Source organism: Lepus europaeus, chromosome 11 (assembly GCF_033115175.1).
Source record: "Lepus europaeus isolate LE1 chromosome 11, mLepTim1.pri, whole genome shotgun sequence".
Taxonomy (NCBI): Eukaryota; Metazoa; Chordata; class Mammalia; order Lagomorpha; family Leporidae; genus Lepus; species Lepus europaeus.
The window spans coordinates 113269312-113286996 of NC_084837.1; the positions used below are offsets into that span (position 1 = coordinate 113269312).

The 17685-nt window shown below is 54.1% G+C and overlaps 1 protein-coding gene and 1 non-coding gene across 2 annotated transcripts; both read left to right on the top strand.

The window, feature by feature from the left end:
* The first annotated feature begins 266 nt into the window (after positions 1-266).
* Positions 267-16953, top strand: LOC133770379 (cytochrome c oxidase subunit 5A, mitochondrial). Its single transcript, XM_062206450.1, has 5 exons — positions 267-390; positions 11380-11496; positions 12272-12393; positions 14484-14602; positions 16796-16953. Exons 1-4 carry the CDS (start codon positions 291-293, stop codon positions 14595-14597), a joined length of 453 nt encoding a protein of 150 aa, XP_062062434.1. The 5' UTR covers positions 267-290; the 3' UTR covers positions 14598-14602; positions 16796-16953.
* Positions 14059-14193, top strand: LOC133770820 (small nucleolar RNA SNORA8). Its single transcript, XR_009867502.1, has one exon. It is a non-coding gene; the product is annotated as a small nucleolar RNA SNORA8 (small nucleolar RNA).
* Positions 16954-17685: the final 732 nt, after the last annotated feature.

Here is a 17685-nt window from a genome sequence, read left to right on the forward strand (position 1 = left end):
CTGCGGTTGCGGCCGCTACCACTGCCATTTTGAGGCCATGGTCTCCTCCAGGGTCGGACTCGAACCCGCCACCGCCCCGGCAGGCCACGCGGCCGGCGAAGCCGGAGGGCGCGGCGCCGACGCGGTTTGTCCCCAGCGCGCCGCCGTCGCCGCCCGCGCGCGCGCCGCAGTGGGCGGGCCCGCGCCTCGCACGCCGTGCGTCGCTGCGTGAGCCGGGCCCCCGGGAGCGCCGGAGCAGCCGCGAGCGCGCCGCCGGCCGGTCTCTGCCTCCGCGCGCCGCCATCGCCGTCATGCTGGGCGCCGCTCTCCGCCGCTGCGCCGCGGCCGCAGCCGTCCGAGCCGGACTCCGAGGCCTCCAGCGCCCCGGCCCGGCTCCCGGCGCCGCCGCCGGTAAGGTGCCCGCCCGCCGCTGCCCGCGGGCGCGTGTCCTTGCGGTGACCTGGGCCCCCGCCGCCACGCGAGGGCAGGCTCCCCGGCGGCCTAGCCTCCGCCCTGAGGGCCGGCGGCCGGACCTCGGGGCCCCGGGCCCGCAGGGGCGCACTCGGGGGCGCGGCCGGCCCGGCGGGGCCCTCCGGGGGGGGTGGGCGCGGCGGTCCGGGTCGCACCCGTGGCCGTGCCCGGCGGCGACCCCGCGGCCAGCGTGACCCGCAGCGCCCGGGCGAAGGTGACATTGAGCTCCGGGCGCGGCGCTCTGGGCCGGGCGGAGGGGCCGTGGGGGACCCGGGCTCGCCGCGCGCCCCGGCGTCTCCGCGGAGGGCGGGCCCTGTGCGCTGCGCACGCGGACATAAAACGCTTTTACTTATTGTAAGTGAGCGCCTCCGCGACACGGGGGCCTGCGGAGCCACGTTCTCTCTCTTCCGTGTGCAGACCGGCGTGGGGGTCCGTGCTGCGCGCTGCGGGGCCCGTGGGCCCGCCGGGGTCGGGGGCTGGGTGCTGGAGGGCGCGCCGTGACCTTGGCCCGTGAACGTGCAGACCCGACGCCTGGGAGCCGGGGGGACGTGTGTGTCCTCTTCCCTGGTTGGCCGCGGGGCGCGCAGGCGGCGGGCACCTTAGGGACCGGGGGGTGGGGGGACCCGCTGCCTTGGCCGTCTCCACGCGTGCTGGGCTTCGTGCCTTCCTGCCTCTTCCCCTCGCTCATTGCACCGCCGTACCCTGCTGGTGTGGATGCGGAAGAGCCGCCGCGGCCCCGTGGCACTCTGGGAGAGGGCAGAGGTTTGGGCAAGACTTGATGACCGGGGTTCTTCGCCGTCTTAAACCACTTTATTCTGGGTGTTTGGCCCATGGACTTAAGGCTCTGCCACGGGAGGCAGTGTTGGTTACAGGTGTCAGCCCCGTTGTGACCTTGGGCATTGGAGCCTTGTTAAGCCTCTGTGTGACCTTCTAAAACCACAGCAGCAGTTGGTGGTCCTGGGTGTAAATGAGATGACCTACCTCTTGGCGCCTGGCCGGGCAGCGACTGAGCCCGCGCATCTCATTTTTGTGTGTTCCGGGTGGGGTTTGTTTTCTGAATGTGTTGAAGAGGTTTTGTGCAGTTGAACGGCACAAGAGGTTGAACCCGTGGCAGGTGCGCCCCAGCCTGAGTCCCGGCCGCTCCACTTCCCCTCCGGCTCCCTGCTGTGGCCTGGGCCGGCTCTAGTGCTGGGGCCCCCGCACCCACCTGGGCGGTCATCTGGGGAGTGAACCAGCAGATGGAAAATCTCCCTGGAACTCCGCTTTTCAAATACATAAATAAATCTTTTTTTTTTTTTTTGACAGGCAGAGTGGACAGTGAGAGAGACAGAGAGAAAGGTCTTCCTGTTGCCGTTGGTTCACCCTCCAGTGGCCGCCGCGGTTGGCGCGCTGCGGCCGGTGCACCGCGCTGATCCGATGGCAGGAGCCAGGTGCTTCTCCTGGTCTCCCATGGGGTGCAGGGCCCAAGCACTTGGGCCATCCTCCACTGCACTCCCTGGCCACAGCAGAGAGCTGGCCTGGAAGAGGGGCAACAGGGACAGAACCGGCGCCCCAACCGGGACTAGAACCCGGTGTGCCAGCGCTGCAAGGCGGAGGATTAGCCTAGTGAGCCGCGGCGCCGGCCTAAATACATAAATAAATCTTTTTAAAAAGAGAGAAAGGAGGAAAGGGAGGGGCCGAGGGAAGAAAGAAAAAGAATTAAAGTCCTTGGGTGAGACTAGCCAAGGTCAAATGAAAGTATCCTCAAAGAGGCCTAGGGGACCTGAGAGAAGCCTCCAGTGTGAAGCTAATTGTTCAATCAGGTGACGCCACTGTTCTGAACAGTGGCTGGGCTCTCCAGGCAGTGCTTAAAACCAGTCCTGGTTCCTGCATCCGTACCCCGAGACCCCAGGCAGGCCCAGGAGAAGGGCACTTTCCTTCTCCTGTGCGGGGCAGCCCCTGGGCCTCCAGGTCCTGGGCCAGCGCTAAGCCTTGCCCTCAGGGCCTCTCGAGCTCTGCTGTTGAACCTGTTGGCATGCCCTCTACATACTGTCGTTAGCGCCTTCTCATTCCTACCGTTAACCACCAGGTAGGTGCACTCCGTGGGCATTGTCTGAGCTGATCAGTTATTAATGTCATCTTTTTTTTTTTTTTTAAGATTTATTTATTTGGAAGAGTTACAGAGAGAGGTAGAGACAGAGAAGTCTTCCATCTGCTGGTTCACTCCCCAGATGGCCACAACGGCCGGAGCTGCGCCGATCCAAAGCCACGAGCCAGGAGCTTCTTCCGGGTCTGCCACGTGGGCTCAGGGGCCCAAGGACTTGGGCCATCTTCTGCTTTCCCAGGCCATGGAGAACTGGATCAGAAGAGGAGCAGCTGGGACTCGAACTGGTGCCCATATGGGATACCGGCGCTTCAGGCCAGGGCTTTACCCTATTAATGTCATCTGATTTAGCTGAATTCAAACCCAGGAAATTATTGAGCCCCTTTTTTTTTCTTAAATACATTATCTTTAATGTATTTATTTGAAAGGCAGAATGACAAAGAAGTAGAAACAGAGCCCTCCTCCGTCTGCTGGTTCACCCCCCAAATGGCCACAACAGCGGAGCTGAGCCAGGCTGCAGCAGAGTCTCCCACGTGGGCAGCAGGCAGGTGGCCTCCCTGGGCACGTTAGTGGGGAGCAGTATCGGAAACGGAGTGGCTGGGAAAGATTTTTATGCACTCCCCTCCAGAAGAGGTGATGAGACCACTGACCACGGTCTGAGAGACTTGGGTTTGCAGCTGCTCGTCTTTCTGGTGGAAGACATCTGGTCAGGCCGTACGCAGCCTTGAGCGGAAGGGGCTTGTTAGCAGGAAAGGTCAACCTTGTAGTTACCTCCGGAGAGCAGCACACGTGTGTGCGTGTGTGTGTTTTAAGATTTATTTATTTGAGGCCGGCGCCACAGCTCAATAGGCTAATTCTCCGCCTTGTGGCGCCAGCACACCGGGTTCTAGTCCCGGTCAGGGTGCTGGATACTGTCCCGGTTGCCCCTCTTCCAGTCCAGCTCTCTGCTGTGGCCCGGGAGTGCAGTGGAGGATGGCCCAAGTGCTTGGGCCCTGCACCCGCATGGGAGACCAGGAGAAGCACCTGGCTCCCGGCTTCGGATCAGTGCGATGCGCCGGCCACAGTGGCCATTGGAGGGTGAACCAACGGCAAAGGAAGACCTTTCTCTCTGTCTCTCTCTCTCACTGTCCACTCTGCCTGTCAAAAAAAAAAAAAAAAAAAGATTTATTTATTTGAAAATTTGAAAGAGTTACAAAGAGAGAGGGAGAGACAGAGAGATCTTCCATCTGCTGGTTCACGCCTCAAATGCCTGAATGGCCAGGGCTGAGCCAGGCCAGAGCCAGGAGCCAGGAGCTTCTTCTGGGTCCTGTGAATTACTGGTAACAGTAGATTAGAGGGTAATTGGAATCTGTACTGATTTTAAATGTGAATGTTAATCTTGTAGACTTATTACATACCCATGTAGATTTTTTATTTATTCATTTATTTATTACTTTATTTATTTGAGAGGCAGAGTTACAGACGAGGAGAGAGATCTTTATCCACCAGTTTATTCCCCAAATGGCCGCAACGACCAGAGCTGGGCCAGTCTGAAGCCAAGAGACAGGAATTTCTTCTGGGTCTTCCACGTGGGTGCAGGAGCCCAAGCAGTTGGGTCATCTTCTACTGCTTTCCCAGGCCATCAGCAGGGAGCTGGATTGGAAGTGGAGCAGCCAGGGCTCCAACTGGTCCCCATATGGGATGCTGGCACCAGAGGTGGAGCTTAACCTGCTATACCACAGTGCCTGCCTCCTCTCTGTGTAGTTTTGACCAGATGTTCTTACTGAGATACACTTAGGTCCTGTCATAGAAGTGTGTACGTAGGGACCAGCCTTGTGGCCCAGGGGGTGACGCCATTGCTTGGGACACCCACACATACCAAAGAGCTTGTTTTGTTTTTTGTTTTGTTTTTAAAGATTTATTTATTTTACTTGAAAGAGTTACACAGAGAAGAGGCAGAGATAGAGAGAGAGGAGAAGCAGAGAGAGGGAAAGAGGTCTTCCATCGATGGTTCACTCCCCAATTGGCCGCAACAGCCAGAACTGTGCAGTCCGAAGCCAGGAGCTTCTTCCAGGTCTCCCACCCGGGTGCAGGGGCCCAAGGACTTGGGCCATCCTCCACTCCTATCCCAGGCCATAGCAGAGAGCTGGATGGGAAGTGGAGCAGCCTGGACCAGAACCAGCTGAGGGCCTGGGAAAGCAGCAGATGACAGCCCCGCTGCTTGGGCTCCTGCCACTCAGCTGGGAGACCCGGATGGAATTCCCGGCTCCAGGTTTCAGTGTGGTCGAGCCTTGGATGTCTTGGCCATCTGGGGAGTGAATGAGCAGGTGGAAGATCGCTGTCTGTCTCTGTCTCTCCCTCCCTGTGTCACTCTTTTTTTTTTTTAAACTGGTCCAACAGCCTTGTGTTTTCTTTTAAAGCAAGAAGCAGAATGCAGGCGTCCGCGATCCCGGGTACAGCTTAGTTCCAGAGCCCTGGCGCGGGGAGCGCTTTGTAGTAACCGGGATCCCGTGAGCGTGCACCCAAGTCCCGCGAGGTTATTGTTTGTCTGCCCTTTACTTGGTCACTTATTCCCTCAAATACGAGTTTTTCTTTGACCTTCTTCCGCAGAGTATAAAAAGTATGAACTATAAACAAGCTCTCGCGTTGTACGTTCAGAGGTGTGCAATTCAAGCATCTTAGAGCTATCTACATGCTATAAATCCCATCAAATCTTGGGTAATTCAACAATATGCAAAATAGCAGGGCGCAGAACTAAAACCACCTCTTGTTGCACGTAAGAGTCAAATATTCAGTCTCAAGAAAAGCACTCAGTCAGTCTGGCTCTCTCCACACGTGCGTGTTGGTGCGTATCAACATGAAGCTTTCAGACAGTAAATATTAAACCTTTAGGGGCCAGCGTGGCCTAGCAGGTGAAGCTGCCGCCTGCATTCCGTGCTTTGCATTCGACGCTGGTTTGTGTCCAGCTGTTCTGCTTCCGATCCAGCTCCCTGCTGATGGCCTGGGGAGAACAGCAGATGGTGGCCAGCTGGCACCCCTGTAGGAAGCCTGGATGAAGCCCCGAGCTTTGGCCTGGCCCAGTGCTGGCTGATGTGGCCATCTGGGGAGTGAACTAGCAGAGGAAGATCTCTCTTCTCTGCCTCTCTCTCTCTGTAACTCTGACTTTCAAAATAAATTTTTAAATAAATCATTAAACCTTTAAAAATGTTATAAAAATTAATTTACTTGAGTTACACAGAGAGAAGGAGAGGCAGAGAGAGTCTTCCATCTGCTGGTTCACTCCCACTTGCCACAATGGCTGGAGCTGTGCCAATCTGAAGCCAGGAGCCAGGATCATCTTCTGCATTTCCCACGTGGGTGCAGCGGACCAAGGACTTGGGCCATTTTCTGCTGTTTTCCTAGGCCAAAGCAGAGAGCCGGATCGGAAGTGGAGCAGCTGGGACTTGAACCAGTGCCCATATGTGATGCCGACACACTGCAGGCAGTGGCTTTACCTGCTACACCAAAGTGCCAGCCCCACAAATTAATGTATCAGTTTCCAATCTGTTTATGTACACATCCCAAAGATTTACTTATTTATTTGAGAAATGGGGAGAGAGAGAGAGGTCTTCATCTGCTGGTTCACTCCCCAGTTGGCTGCAATGGCTGGAGCTGCGCCAATCTGAAGCCAGGAGCCAGGAGCTTCTTCCGGGTCTCCCATGTGGATGCAGGGGTCCAAGGACTTGGGCCATCTTCCACTGCTTTCCCAGACCATAGCAGGGAGCTGGATCAGAAGTGAAGCAGCCGGAATTTGAACTGGTGCCCATATGGGATGCCGGCACTGCAGGTGGAGGCTTAACCTGTAGCACCGATCCCAGGACAATGCTGTCCCTGGGAAGATTGGCGTCTGTGCTGCCACCCTCTGGGACTGACGGCCAGTGTTTTGCTGTGGTGATTGGCGAGGTTGTGCACTTGAACTGGCGGTGACGGTCTGTTCCCGCCTCCTGCCTGCATCACATCTCTGCTTTCCCCCTCTTCCTCCTCCTGCTTTTAGTGTGAAGGATGTGCCAGACATCTGTGACACTTAGACTTCAGAATATCTTAGAACCACCTAAGTAAACGGAAACCATGCGAAACCTGTCTGACAATACAGAGAATAGGAAATATAATTCAAACATAGTTTATTTATTTATTTATTTTTGACAGAGTGGATAGTGAGAGAGACAGAGAGAAAGGTCTTCCTTTTTGCCGCTAGTTCACCCTCCAATGGCCGCTGCGGCCAGCGCACCACGATGATCCGAAGGCAGGAGCCAGGTGTTTCTCCTGGTCTTCCATGGGGTGCAGGGCCCAAGCACTTGGGCCATCCTCCTCTGCATTCCCGGGCCATAGCAGAGAGCTGGCCTGGAAGAGGGGCAACCGGGACAGAATCTGGCGCCCCAACCGGGACTAGAACCCGGTGTGCCGGTGCTGCAAGGTGGAGGATTAGCCTATTGAGCCGCGGTGCTGGCCTGAAACATAGTTTATTTCTACAAATAGAAGGTCAGTTAAAATGTTAAGAAAAGGATTAATTTATAGCCACCGTTTATTGAGGCCCTATCCGGTGCCATGGCTGTGCCGGGTGTTTCCTGACTATGTATTTAATCTTCACGGCCCTCTCAGGTGTGGTGTCCCCATTGCACAGGAGAGTAAAATGAAAGGGGTTCGTTTTCCCAGGGTCCAGCGGTGGGAGTGGAGCTGAGGTGTCTGACTGTGTCCAAAGACCCAAAGGTGCAGTCTCCTGCCCCCCCACCCCCGCACCTGTTAGAGATTCCTGAGAGGGAAGAGGTTTTCTACCCCCCCCCCCCCCTTCAGTGTTCATTTGACAGGGAAAGAAGTGGGAGGCCTCTCCTAGGTACTGGGTGTGTTGATGGGAAGCGGGTGCTGAAGGCAGGGAAAGCGTGAAGATAGCTGTGTGTGCCCTGTTTCTTCGGCATCTTCTCCCACGCCCGCTTTCCCAGGTGTGTAGCACGGCCTGAATCGGAAGTGGAGCAGCCAGGATGCCAGCCTGCAGGCACCAGCTCCAGCTGTAGTAATTTTGTTATGATGACATTGTGATCGGCTAGAGGTCACCGTGGGGACACAGTCAGCAGCCCTGTTCTTGTGTAAAGGCAGAGAGAGGGGGAGAGACAGAGATCTTCCGTCTGCTTGTTTACTCCCCAAATGGCCGCAGTGGCTGAAACCGGCAAGGCCAAAGCCAGGAGCCAAGAACTCCAACTGGGTCTCCCACATGGGTGCAGGGGTCAAGCACCTGGGCCGTCTTCCGCTGCTCTCCCAGGTGCATTATCTGGGAGGTGGGTGGGGAGTGGAGCAGCCGGGACTGGCACTGGTGCTCCAGTGTAGGATGCCAGCGATGTAGGCTAGGCAGCAGCTTCACCTGCTGTAGCGTGCGCAGTGCCAGCGCCTCATGTTGGGTGTTTTTGACTGGTGCTGTTGGGGGCTGTGGCTTTGCCAGGGGCAGGTGTTAGAGAGCCCTGGGGGAGGGTCTTGTGACATGCTTCCTCCTTACATACAACGTCTTCATCCCCTCAGAGAGTTTCTCCTCTTAATTTTATCTTTTTTTTTTTTTTTTTTTTTTAAGATTTATACATTTATTTGAAAGGCAAATGCAGAAAGAGAGGGACAGGGAGAAAGAGGTCACCCATCTGCTTGTTCCCTCCCCAAATGGCTGCAACGGCCAGAGTTGGGCCAATCCAAAGCCAGGAGCTTCTTCTGGGTCTACCATGTGGGTGCAGGGGCCCACGCACTTGGGCCACCTTCCACTGCTTCCCCAGACCGTAGCAGAGAGCTGGATCAGGAGTGGAGCAGCCAGGACTCACACCAGCGCCTATAAGGGATGCTGGTGCTGCGGGCAGCAGCTTACCCGCTACAACACTGGCCCCTCGCCCCTCATGGCGGGAGGAGGTCTGTCTTCTGTAACTCCTTCCTGCTGGGTCAGGGCGTCGTCCCTTCATAGTCAGGGAGTGGATCCCCTGCCGGCTGATCTGGAGGTTCCGATGGAGTGGCTGGACTCCCTGCGTGGCCATCTTTCACGAAGCTCAAATTCTGAAAGACAAATCTGACGATTAGGGTGAGCGTACGTGGGCCAGAAAGGAGCAGGGGTGAGACCAGGTCAGAGAAGGGAGAGCGCTTTCCCTGGGCTGCTTCCCAGGTGGTGGAGACCAAGGGACTTCCCTCAGCGGTCAGGGAGCGAGCCAGCACGAACACAGACCCTCCCAGCGGCTCACCCTGGAGCCCACTGTCGTCAGTGTACCTGCAGGGGGTCTGCTGACCACTGTCGTCAGTGTGCCTGCAGGGGTCTACTGACCACTGCCGTCAGTATATTGCAGCAGGTCTACTGACTACTGCCGTCAGTGTACGTGCAGGGGGTCTGCTGACCACTGTCATCAGTGTGCGTGCAGGGGGTCTACTGACCACTGTCGTCAGTGTGCGTGCAGGGGGTCTACTGACCACTGTCGTCAGTGTGCGTGCAGGGGGTCTACTGACCACTGTTGTCAGTGTACCTGCAGGGGGTCTGCTGACCACTGTCGTCAGTGTACCTGCAGGGGGTCTACTGACCACTGTCGTCAGTGTGCGTGCAGGGGGTCTACTGACCACTGTTGTCAGTGTACGTGCAGGGGGTCTGCTGACCACTGTCGTCAGTGTACCTGCAGGGGGTCTACTGACCACTGTCGTCAGTGTGCGTGCAGGAGGTCTGCTGACCACTGCCATCAGTGTACCTGCAGGGGGTCTACTGATCCTGCACACACTCCGTTGTCGGTCTATAACCACTTTAGCTAAGCAGGTGCTCTAGGCCTAGCCAGTGGTCTAAGTTGCCCAAGGCAGCAGACAGATTCTCAGACTTCATGTAGTGGATTTTCTTCTTTTGCCAAGAGCCAATGGTAGAAGAGTTTCCTGCCAATAGCAGTTTCCTGAGGAAGACGGGAGAAACAGGAAAAGCATGTCAGCTGGGAAGTGTGATAGCCTTGGTCTCTCTGGGAAATTTACAGCAGAAGCAAAAATTTTTCTTAACTTTTTTTTTCCTGATGTTTTTATTGATTTGAGAGGTGGAGTTGGAGAGAGAGAGGGGTCTTCCATCTACTGCTTCACTCCCCAAATGGCCGCAATGGCCGGAGCTGGGCCAATCCAAAGCCAGGAGTCTCTTCCTGGTCTCCCATGTAGGTGCAGGGGCCCGAGCACTCAGGCCGTCTTCCATTGCTTTCCCAGGCCACAAGTAGAGAGCCAGATCAGAAGAGGAGCAGCCAGGACACATATATGAGTAGTGCTCATATGGGATGCCGGCACCTCAGATGGAGGCTTAGCCTACGATGCCACAGCACCAGCCCCTATCTTTACCACTTTTTTTTTTTTTTTTAATTTATTTTATTTATTTGAAAGAGTGACAGAGAGAGAGAGAGGTCTTCCATCTGCTGGTTCACGCTCCAAATGACTGCAACGGCCAGAGCTGAGCTGATCCGAAGCCAGGAGCTTCTTCTGGGTCTCCCATGTGGGCGCAAGGGCCCAAGGACTTGGACCATCATCTACTACTTTCCTGGGCCATAGCAGAGAGGTGGATCGGAAGTGGAGCAGCCAGGACTTGAACCAGTGCCCATATGGGATACCGGCGCTGCAGGCTGCGGTTTTAATCTGCTGTGCCACAGTGCCGGCCCCTTTACCACTTTTAAAGATAAACTTGAGCATCTGGGCACTGGTTTGAGACCCAGCTGCTCCACTTCCGATCCAGCTCTCTGCTATGGCCTGGGAAAGCAGTAGTAGATGGCCCAAGTCCTTGGGCCCTGCACCCACGTAGGAGACTTGGAGGAAACTCCTGGCTCCTGGCTTCATATCAGCGCAGCTCTGGCCATTGGGGCCAACTGGGGAGTGAACCAGTGGATGGAAGCTCCCCCATCTCTGTGTCTCTGCCTCTCCTCTCCTCTCTGTAACTCTGACTTTCAAATAAATAAATAAATCTTTAAAAAAAAAAAAAAGGTAAACATGAGGTCCTGAATTGGCTCACAGACGTAGGCAGCTATGTTGTTGTGCTGTGGAGACAGCTGATCTCCTCTGGGCTCTTTTTCTCCTGGCCAGCTGGCCACGTGCTGGGGGACTGGAGGGTCCAAGTTCTCATCTCTGGCCCATGAGAGAATTGAGGACAGGATGTGTGTAAGTTAGCAGAGGAGAATACGACACAGGGAAAGCACGTGGCCTGCTCTGGAGGGAGCGGCCTGAACTAGGTGTGCAGTGTTCCTCATTAGGAATTAATGGTGTGTTTAATGTGAAAATTCAAACAGTATGGAAGGATATAAAAAAAGATTTTTTCCCTCATGAAGATAACCGCTGGTAACAGTTGGAAGCTGGTATTACACATGAGGGGGAACATAAATATATAGTGCTTTTTCTTCTTGCTGTTCTTTACTTAATTTTTTTAAAGATGTATTTATTTGAAAGTTAATGACAGAAAGAGATCTTTCATCTGCTGCTATTTGGGGAATAAACCAGCAGATGGAAGACAGGGCCAAGCCCGAGCCAGGAGCCAGGAGCCCCTTCCAGGTCTCCAGTGTGGGCAGCAGGGCCCAGGCCCTCTCCTTCCCAGGAGCACTACAGGGAGCTGCACTGGAAGCAGAGCAGCCGGACTAGAGCGGGGCGCTGGCGGGATGCCTGCCCACAGGCGGCAGTTTGACCCACTGCGCCGGAGTGCCAGCTCCACTGTGCCTCATTCTAAAGGTCTCTTTGCATATCAGTACATGAGATTGATTTCACTTGACTTGTTGACTGTTTCTCCCCAACATAGTTGGTGACTCACAACCAGTGCATTAAGAAAGGAAGGTCAAGTGCGGTTCTGACCTCTGAAGCCGCTGCTCTCTCTGTTGCAGCTCTCCAGTCCGTCCGCTGCTACTCCCATGGGTCGCACGAGACAGACGAGGAGTTTGACGCTCGATGGGTGACGTACTTCAACAAGCCAGACATAGATGCCTGGGAGCTGCGTAAAGGTAATTGGTGGGGGCACGTGTCTGTTTGGGCGTGCAAATATGAGCTGTTTCTACGGCTTTGTTAGAAAATGCATCACGCGTCCTGGGCACTGTCACACAGCTTCCAGTTAGGAGACTGTAGCTTAACTGTGCTAAGTGCTTTCTGTAAAATATTTTAAGATAATAAAAGCAGCAGATCTAAGTGCTTTAAACCTCTCTTCTTGAATGCAATGCCTCCTTTTTGCTGTAACCAGGGAAGTGCTCAGTGAGTAGTCATGAGTGGAAGTAGTGAAGAGAACAACAGTTGTGCAGAACCTTCAATTCAGGCCGTGTCGCTGTGTGCAGATAGCAAGGAACCAGGCCCTGACAGTTGGGGCTGAATGTGTCTGATCGGTGCTCAACGTCTGGCGTTAATATTACCGTAGTGTCCTCATGTAGGCCTCATTAACCCTCCTTAAGCATTTCTCTGATTGTTTTTAGATTGTTTTCCAATTGAATCTGTGTTAAAGCATCCAAAATTGACATTTGTACTAAAAGTTACCCTCTTGTTTAAAAAAAAAAAAAAAATGTTTATGGAAAAGACATTTGCAGTTGAGGAAACTCTGAGGTTTCTCTTTCCAAAGCTCACTCACTGGAAGATCCACTGTGTTGTCATCGCCCGGGTGTTTAGATGAAGGAAGAGAGGCCCAAACAGAGAAAGCCACACGTCCGTGCCCGGGCGAAGGTGCGCATACCCAGGCTGTGCTCTACGGAGGTGGTTCCCCGCTGACGCGGCCCTTCTTCTTCGTTTTGACAGGGATGAACACGCTTGTTGGCTATGATCTGGTGCCAGAGCCCAAAATCATTGATGCTGCTCTGCGGGCCTGCAGACGGCTAAATGACTTCGCGAGTGCAGTTCGCATCCTAGAGGTTGTGAAGGTCAGTGGAATGCCAGTGTTTCGATGTTACCCAGGAGAATTATGGAAGAGTTCTGTGGTTTGACTTCATTTGATTTAGAGGATGTTCAAAAAGTTCGTGGAAAATGCACGTACTAAAGATTATGCTTGAATTTCCAATATTTTGCATCAAAATAGCACATTTTAATTCTTCCATAAATTTTGTTTTCTTTTTTTAAATTTTTTTGACAGGCAGAGTGGACAGTAAGAGAGACAGAGAGAAAGGTCTTCCTTTGCCCTTGGTTCACCCTCCAATGGCCGCCGCGGCAGGCACGCTGCGACCGGCACACCACGCTGATCCGAAGCCAGGAGCCAGGTGCTTCTCCTGGTCTCCCATGGGGTGCAGGACCCAAGCACTTGGGCCATCCTCCACTGCACTCCTGGGCCACAGCAGAGAGCTGGCCTGGAAGAGGGGCAACTGGGACAGAATCCGGTGCCCCAACCGGGACTAGAACCTGGTGTGCCGGCGCCGCAAGGCGGAGGATTAACCTGTTGAGCCGCGGCGCCAGCCAACTTCCATAAATTTTTAAAAGCACTCTTGTACACTGATTACCTTCCCTCTTGTTTGGTTGTTGTTTAATTTTCCATAGAGGACAAATACATTGCATTTTAAATAAAAATTTTAATTTTAAGAAATACAGTCAAGGAGACTTAGATTTATTTTATTTATTTGAAAGGCAGAGATACAGAGAGAGAGAGAGAGATTTTCCATCCGCTGGTTCACTCCCCAGATGGCCGCAATGGCTGAAGCTGCGCCGATCTAAGCCAGGATCCAGGAACTTCCAGGTCTCCCACGTGGCCCAAGCACTTGGGCCATCTTCTACTGCTTTCTCAGGCCATAGCAGAGAGCTGGATCAGAAGAGGAGCAGCTGGGACTCGAACTGGTGCCCATATGGGATACCAGCGCTTTAGGCCAGGGTTTTAACTCGCTGTGCCACAGCACTGGCCCCAAAGGAGACCTAGAATTTTTAAAGGCAGTGTAGCAGTTAGCACTTTCTTGGCTCATTTGTCTTTTATTTTATTTTTTTAAAGATCTATTTATTTATGTGAAAGGCAGAGTAAGATCTTCCATGCACTGGTTCACTCCCTAAATGGCTGCAGTGGCCAGAGCTGGGCTGATCTGAAGCCAAGAGCAGCTTCTGGGTCTCCCACGTGGGTGCAGGGGCCCAAGCACTTGGACCATCTTCTACTGCTTTCCCAGGACATAGCAGAGAGCAGGATCTCCAGTGGAGCAGCAGGGACTTGAACCAGTGCCCATATGGGATGCTGGCGCTGCAGGCAGAGGCTTCATGCTATGCCACAGCGCCGCCCTCGTTTGTCTTTGACATGTGCTCCTGAGGAGGCTGTGCCAGCAAGGGGTGACACGTGCTGAGGCAGGACGAGTGTGCCCTGTGCGGGTCCCCGGGAAGACGCTGTGTGAGGACACTGTGAGACTGCCGTGGGAGTGGTGGAGAGGGTTCTGCGGGCTGTCAGTCCACTCAGCACTGGCGGTTAATTCGGTTAGGCTTTCAAATTGGAGGCAAATTAAAACACTTCCTGTGTTGACTTAATTATTGCTGTTGCCTGCTGGGCATGTTCAGTTAGCTTCACAAAACTCTGTCCTCGCCACATTCTCTCCTGGGAGTCCCAGGCTTCTCAATATGTGTTCTGCCTGCGTGGTGTCTGCACACAGCAGTGCGTTCCTGCGGGTGCTCGAAGGACAGTGCGACAGAAACCCAGTAACTGGCATCGTTGGTTTTCTTGCTTTGTGCACGGTAAACCTGGTATTTCTGTTGATACAGTGTTGGTTCTTTTCTTACAGTTCAGTTTGGTGTAATCTTCAACAGTAAACCATGCTCTTTTCTTCTAGAAAAGATACGTGTTCTGGATTTAGGCTGTCTTAGGTGCTCTCAGGTATCTTAACACCGGCCTTGAACAGTGCCTGTGTAGGTTGCCCTCTTCGTTGGACAAATGGATTAACTTAAAAGTCGATGACCTGTATGGATTCTGTGCTACTTGCCTCTGCATATGGGATCAAAGCTTAAGTTCATTTTGTTAATGGAGAGAGTGAAATGTGACTCTTCTCTTGGCCAGGACAAAGCAGGACCTCATAAGGAAATCTACCCCTACGTCATCCAGGAACTTAGACCAACTTTAAATGAACTGGGAATCTCTACTCCAGAGGAGCTGGGCCTTGACAAAGTGTAACCTGTGTGAGTAGGCAGCGTGCCGCTGGGGGAGGCAGGACCCGGGAGGGTGGGTGACGTCTCAGCACTCAGAGTGCAGGGCCACTGAAGGCCGTTCCTGCCCTGTGAGAGGGCGGCCATGAGCAGGAAGAGTGGAGGGTGCCGGGCCAACTGTAAGGAGCTGAAATTTGTCTGTCTGTCTGTCTGTCTTTAAGATTTATTTATTTGAATGGCAGAAATACAAAGAGAGGTAGAGACAGAGGGAGAGAGGTCTTCCATCTACTGGTTCACTCCCCAAATGGCCACAATGACCAGAGCTGATCCAATCCAAAGCCAGGAGCCAGCAGCTTCTTCCGGCTCTCCCACGTGGGTGCAGGGGCCCAAGGACCTGGGCCATCTTCTACTGCTTTCCCAGGTCATAGCAGAGAGCTGGATTTGAAGTGGAGTAGCCAGGACTTGAACCGGCGCCCACGTGGGACGCTGGCACTGCAGGCTGGGGCTTTAACCCACAGCACCATAGTGCCAGCCCTAAAACTATTATTTCTAATACGGCAAGTGAAAGCTGCCTTAACTGAAAGAGAAATCTGCATTAAACGTTTCAAGCGTGGAGAACAATGTGAGCACGGGTGTGAGCCCTGTCTGCAGGAGGGTCCCGGTGTTGCCTCCCATGTCTCCTGCGGGTCCCTCGTTACGTCCTTCTCCCCCACGGGAAATGACTGCTCTCATGTAGACTGGGAGTCGTCCCATGCCCTTAGTTTTTAATAGCAGAGTTACATTAATTTGATGGATTTGGGGGGATTTTTTTTATTTTTTTATTTTTTATTATTATTATTTTTTAATATTTGACAATACAGTTATAGACAGAGAGAAAGGTCTTCCTTCCGTTGGTTCACTCCCCAAATGGCCACTACGGCCGGCGCTGCGTCGATCCAAAGCCAGAAGCCAGGTGCTTCCTCCTGGTCTCCCATGCAGGGCACTTGGGCCATCCTCCACTGCCCTCCCAGGCCACAGCAGAGAGCTGGACTGGAAGAGGAGCAACGGGGACAGAAATGGCGCCCCAACCGTGACTAGAACCCGGCACCGGCCCCTGGGCTCTTCATTTCCTCCTTGTCCACACCCCACCAGCATGCTTCTCAGATCATCTTTATGGTGCATGCGAGGTTTTTTTGTATTATTAAAGATTTCAGGGGGCCAGTGCTGTGGCATAGTAGGTAAAGCTGCCACCTGCAGTGCCGGCATCCCATATGGGCACTGGTTCGAGTCCCAGCTGCTCCACTTCTGATCCAGCTCTCTGCTATGGCCTGAGAAAGCAGCAGAAGATGGCCCAGGTCCTTGGGCCCCTGCACCCGCGTGGGAGACTGGGAAGAAACTCCTGGCTTCAGATAGACACAGCTCCGGCCATTGTGGCCAATTGGGGAGTGAGATTTCAGGAAGTACCTAGAGGAAACTCACAGGGATTCAGAATAGAGGGCTTTCCAGTTATATTTTTGAAGCTCCTGTCTGTGGTTCATGTGGTTCATGACCTCTTGAGGTTGTTTAAACTCTGGGGTTCAATTTTCAGTTCATCAAGAGTTACCTCAAAGGATCCAGGAGATCTGGCTACAGGAACGTTTGTTTTTATTTTTATTTTTTATTTTTTTGACATGTAGAGTTATAGACAGAGAGAGACAGAGAGAAAGTTCTTTTTTCCATTGGCTCCCTCCCTAAATGGACGCAACGGCCGGAGCTGGGCCAATCCAAAGCCAGGAGCCAGGTGCTTCCTTCTGGTCTCCCATGCGGGTGCAGGGCCCAAGCACTTGGGCCATCCTCCACTGCCTTCCCAGGCCATAGCAGAGAGCTGGACTGGAAGAGGAGCAACTGGGACTAGAACCCGGCACCCATATGGGATGCCTGTGCTGCAGGCGGAGGATTAACCAAATGAGCCACGACGCCGACCCTAAAACAATTATATTAGAAAAGGGTAACTGCCGGATACTTTCCTGATTGGAAAGAGCCCAGCCTCGGGGTATAAAGGCTGGCAAGGCTGCGCAGCCCGACTGGCTCCCGCCTCCCCTGCACTCACACACTCACCCCAGCTGACCTCAGGCAGAGTCGGTAAGAGCAGAAATGGTGCCGAAAGGTAGCGGCTTCCCTGGACGGCAGCTCTCAAAGCTGTTTGCAGTCAGATGCCCACCTTTATTCTTTCCTGGCTGATTTGTTTTTTTATGTTTTCTCTTCCAGGTGATCCCCAGCGCCTTACTGCATTGCTACTTGACTGTACCCGTCTCCTGGACATGCTGATGACAACATTACCTTATTCAAACACGCTTTCCCTTATTGAGCGCCAGACTACGCCATGGCAGCTTGGACTCAATAAACGGGGAGTGAGTTTGAACTGAGATCAGGTGTCGTGTGCTGTTTGTGGTGAGAAGCGGGAGGTGGTCCGCCGTCGGGCCGTTGTGTGTGTTTCGTACACGCTGACGAGCTGACGGGTCCTCAGACGGAAGACAAGCTGGGGAGGGCTGCAGCGCCGTTGTGTAACCGTGGTGCTCAGGGCCGGTAGGCACCCTGGCTGAGGGGACCTGTGGCCCGCGGGGGCGGTGACACTCGGCGGTCAGCGAGGCAGCCCCGCCGGGCCACGGTCTTCCCCTGACGCCAGGCTTTTCCTCTGGTGCACTGGGAGGCGTTCTGATCAGAGAGCCGAGTCAGCAGGTCTCCGTGAGCAAGTGAAGGGAACACACAAGAAGCCTCGTGGTGCCGGCACCATGGCACAGCGGGTTAGCACCGCGCCGGACACCCACACCCTGGGTCCAAATGCTGATGTCAGTCCTGGCTGCTCTACCTCAGATCCGGCTCCCTGGGAAGGCAGCAGAAGGTGGCCCAAGTACCTGGACGGAAGAGCGACCAATCGACTGGTCCAATCTCTCTCTGCCTTTCAGATACAATAGAAATAAAATCTTTAAATGGCATTAAGTAACAAGCTTATATGATGCTGCGCAACAGATGTTAGCCCCTCTGCAGGGGCTTGGGGGCTGTTAGGCCAACTTGCAGGGCGCAGGTGCACTCCTAGGCCGCGAGGGCGATTGAAGAGGGTGAGGGTGGAGGCGGCGTGGGTCTCTGCTGTACAGGCT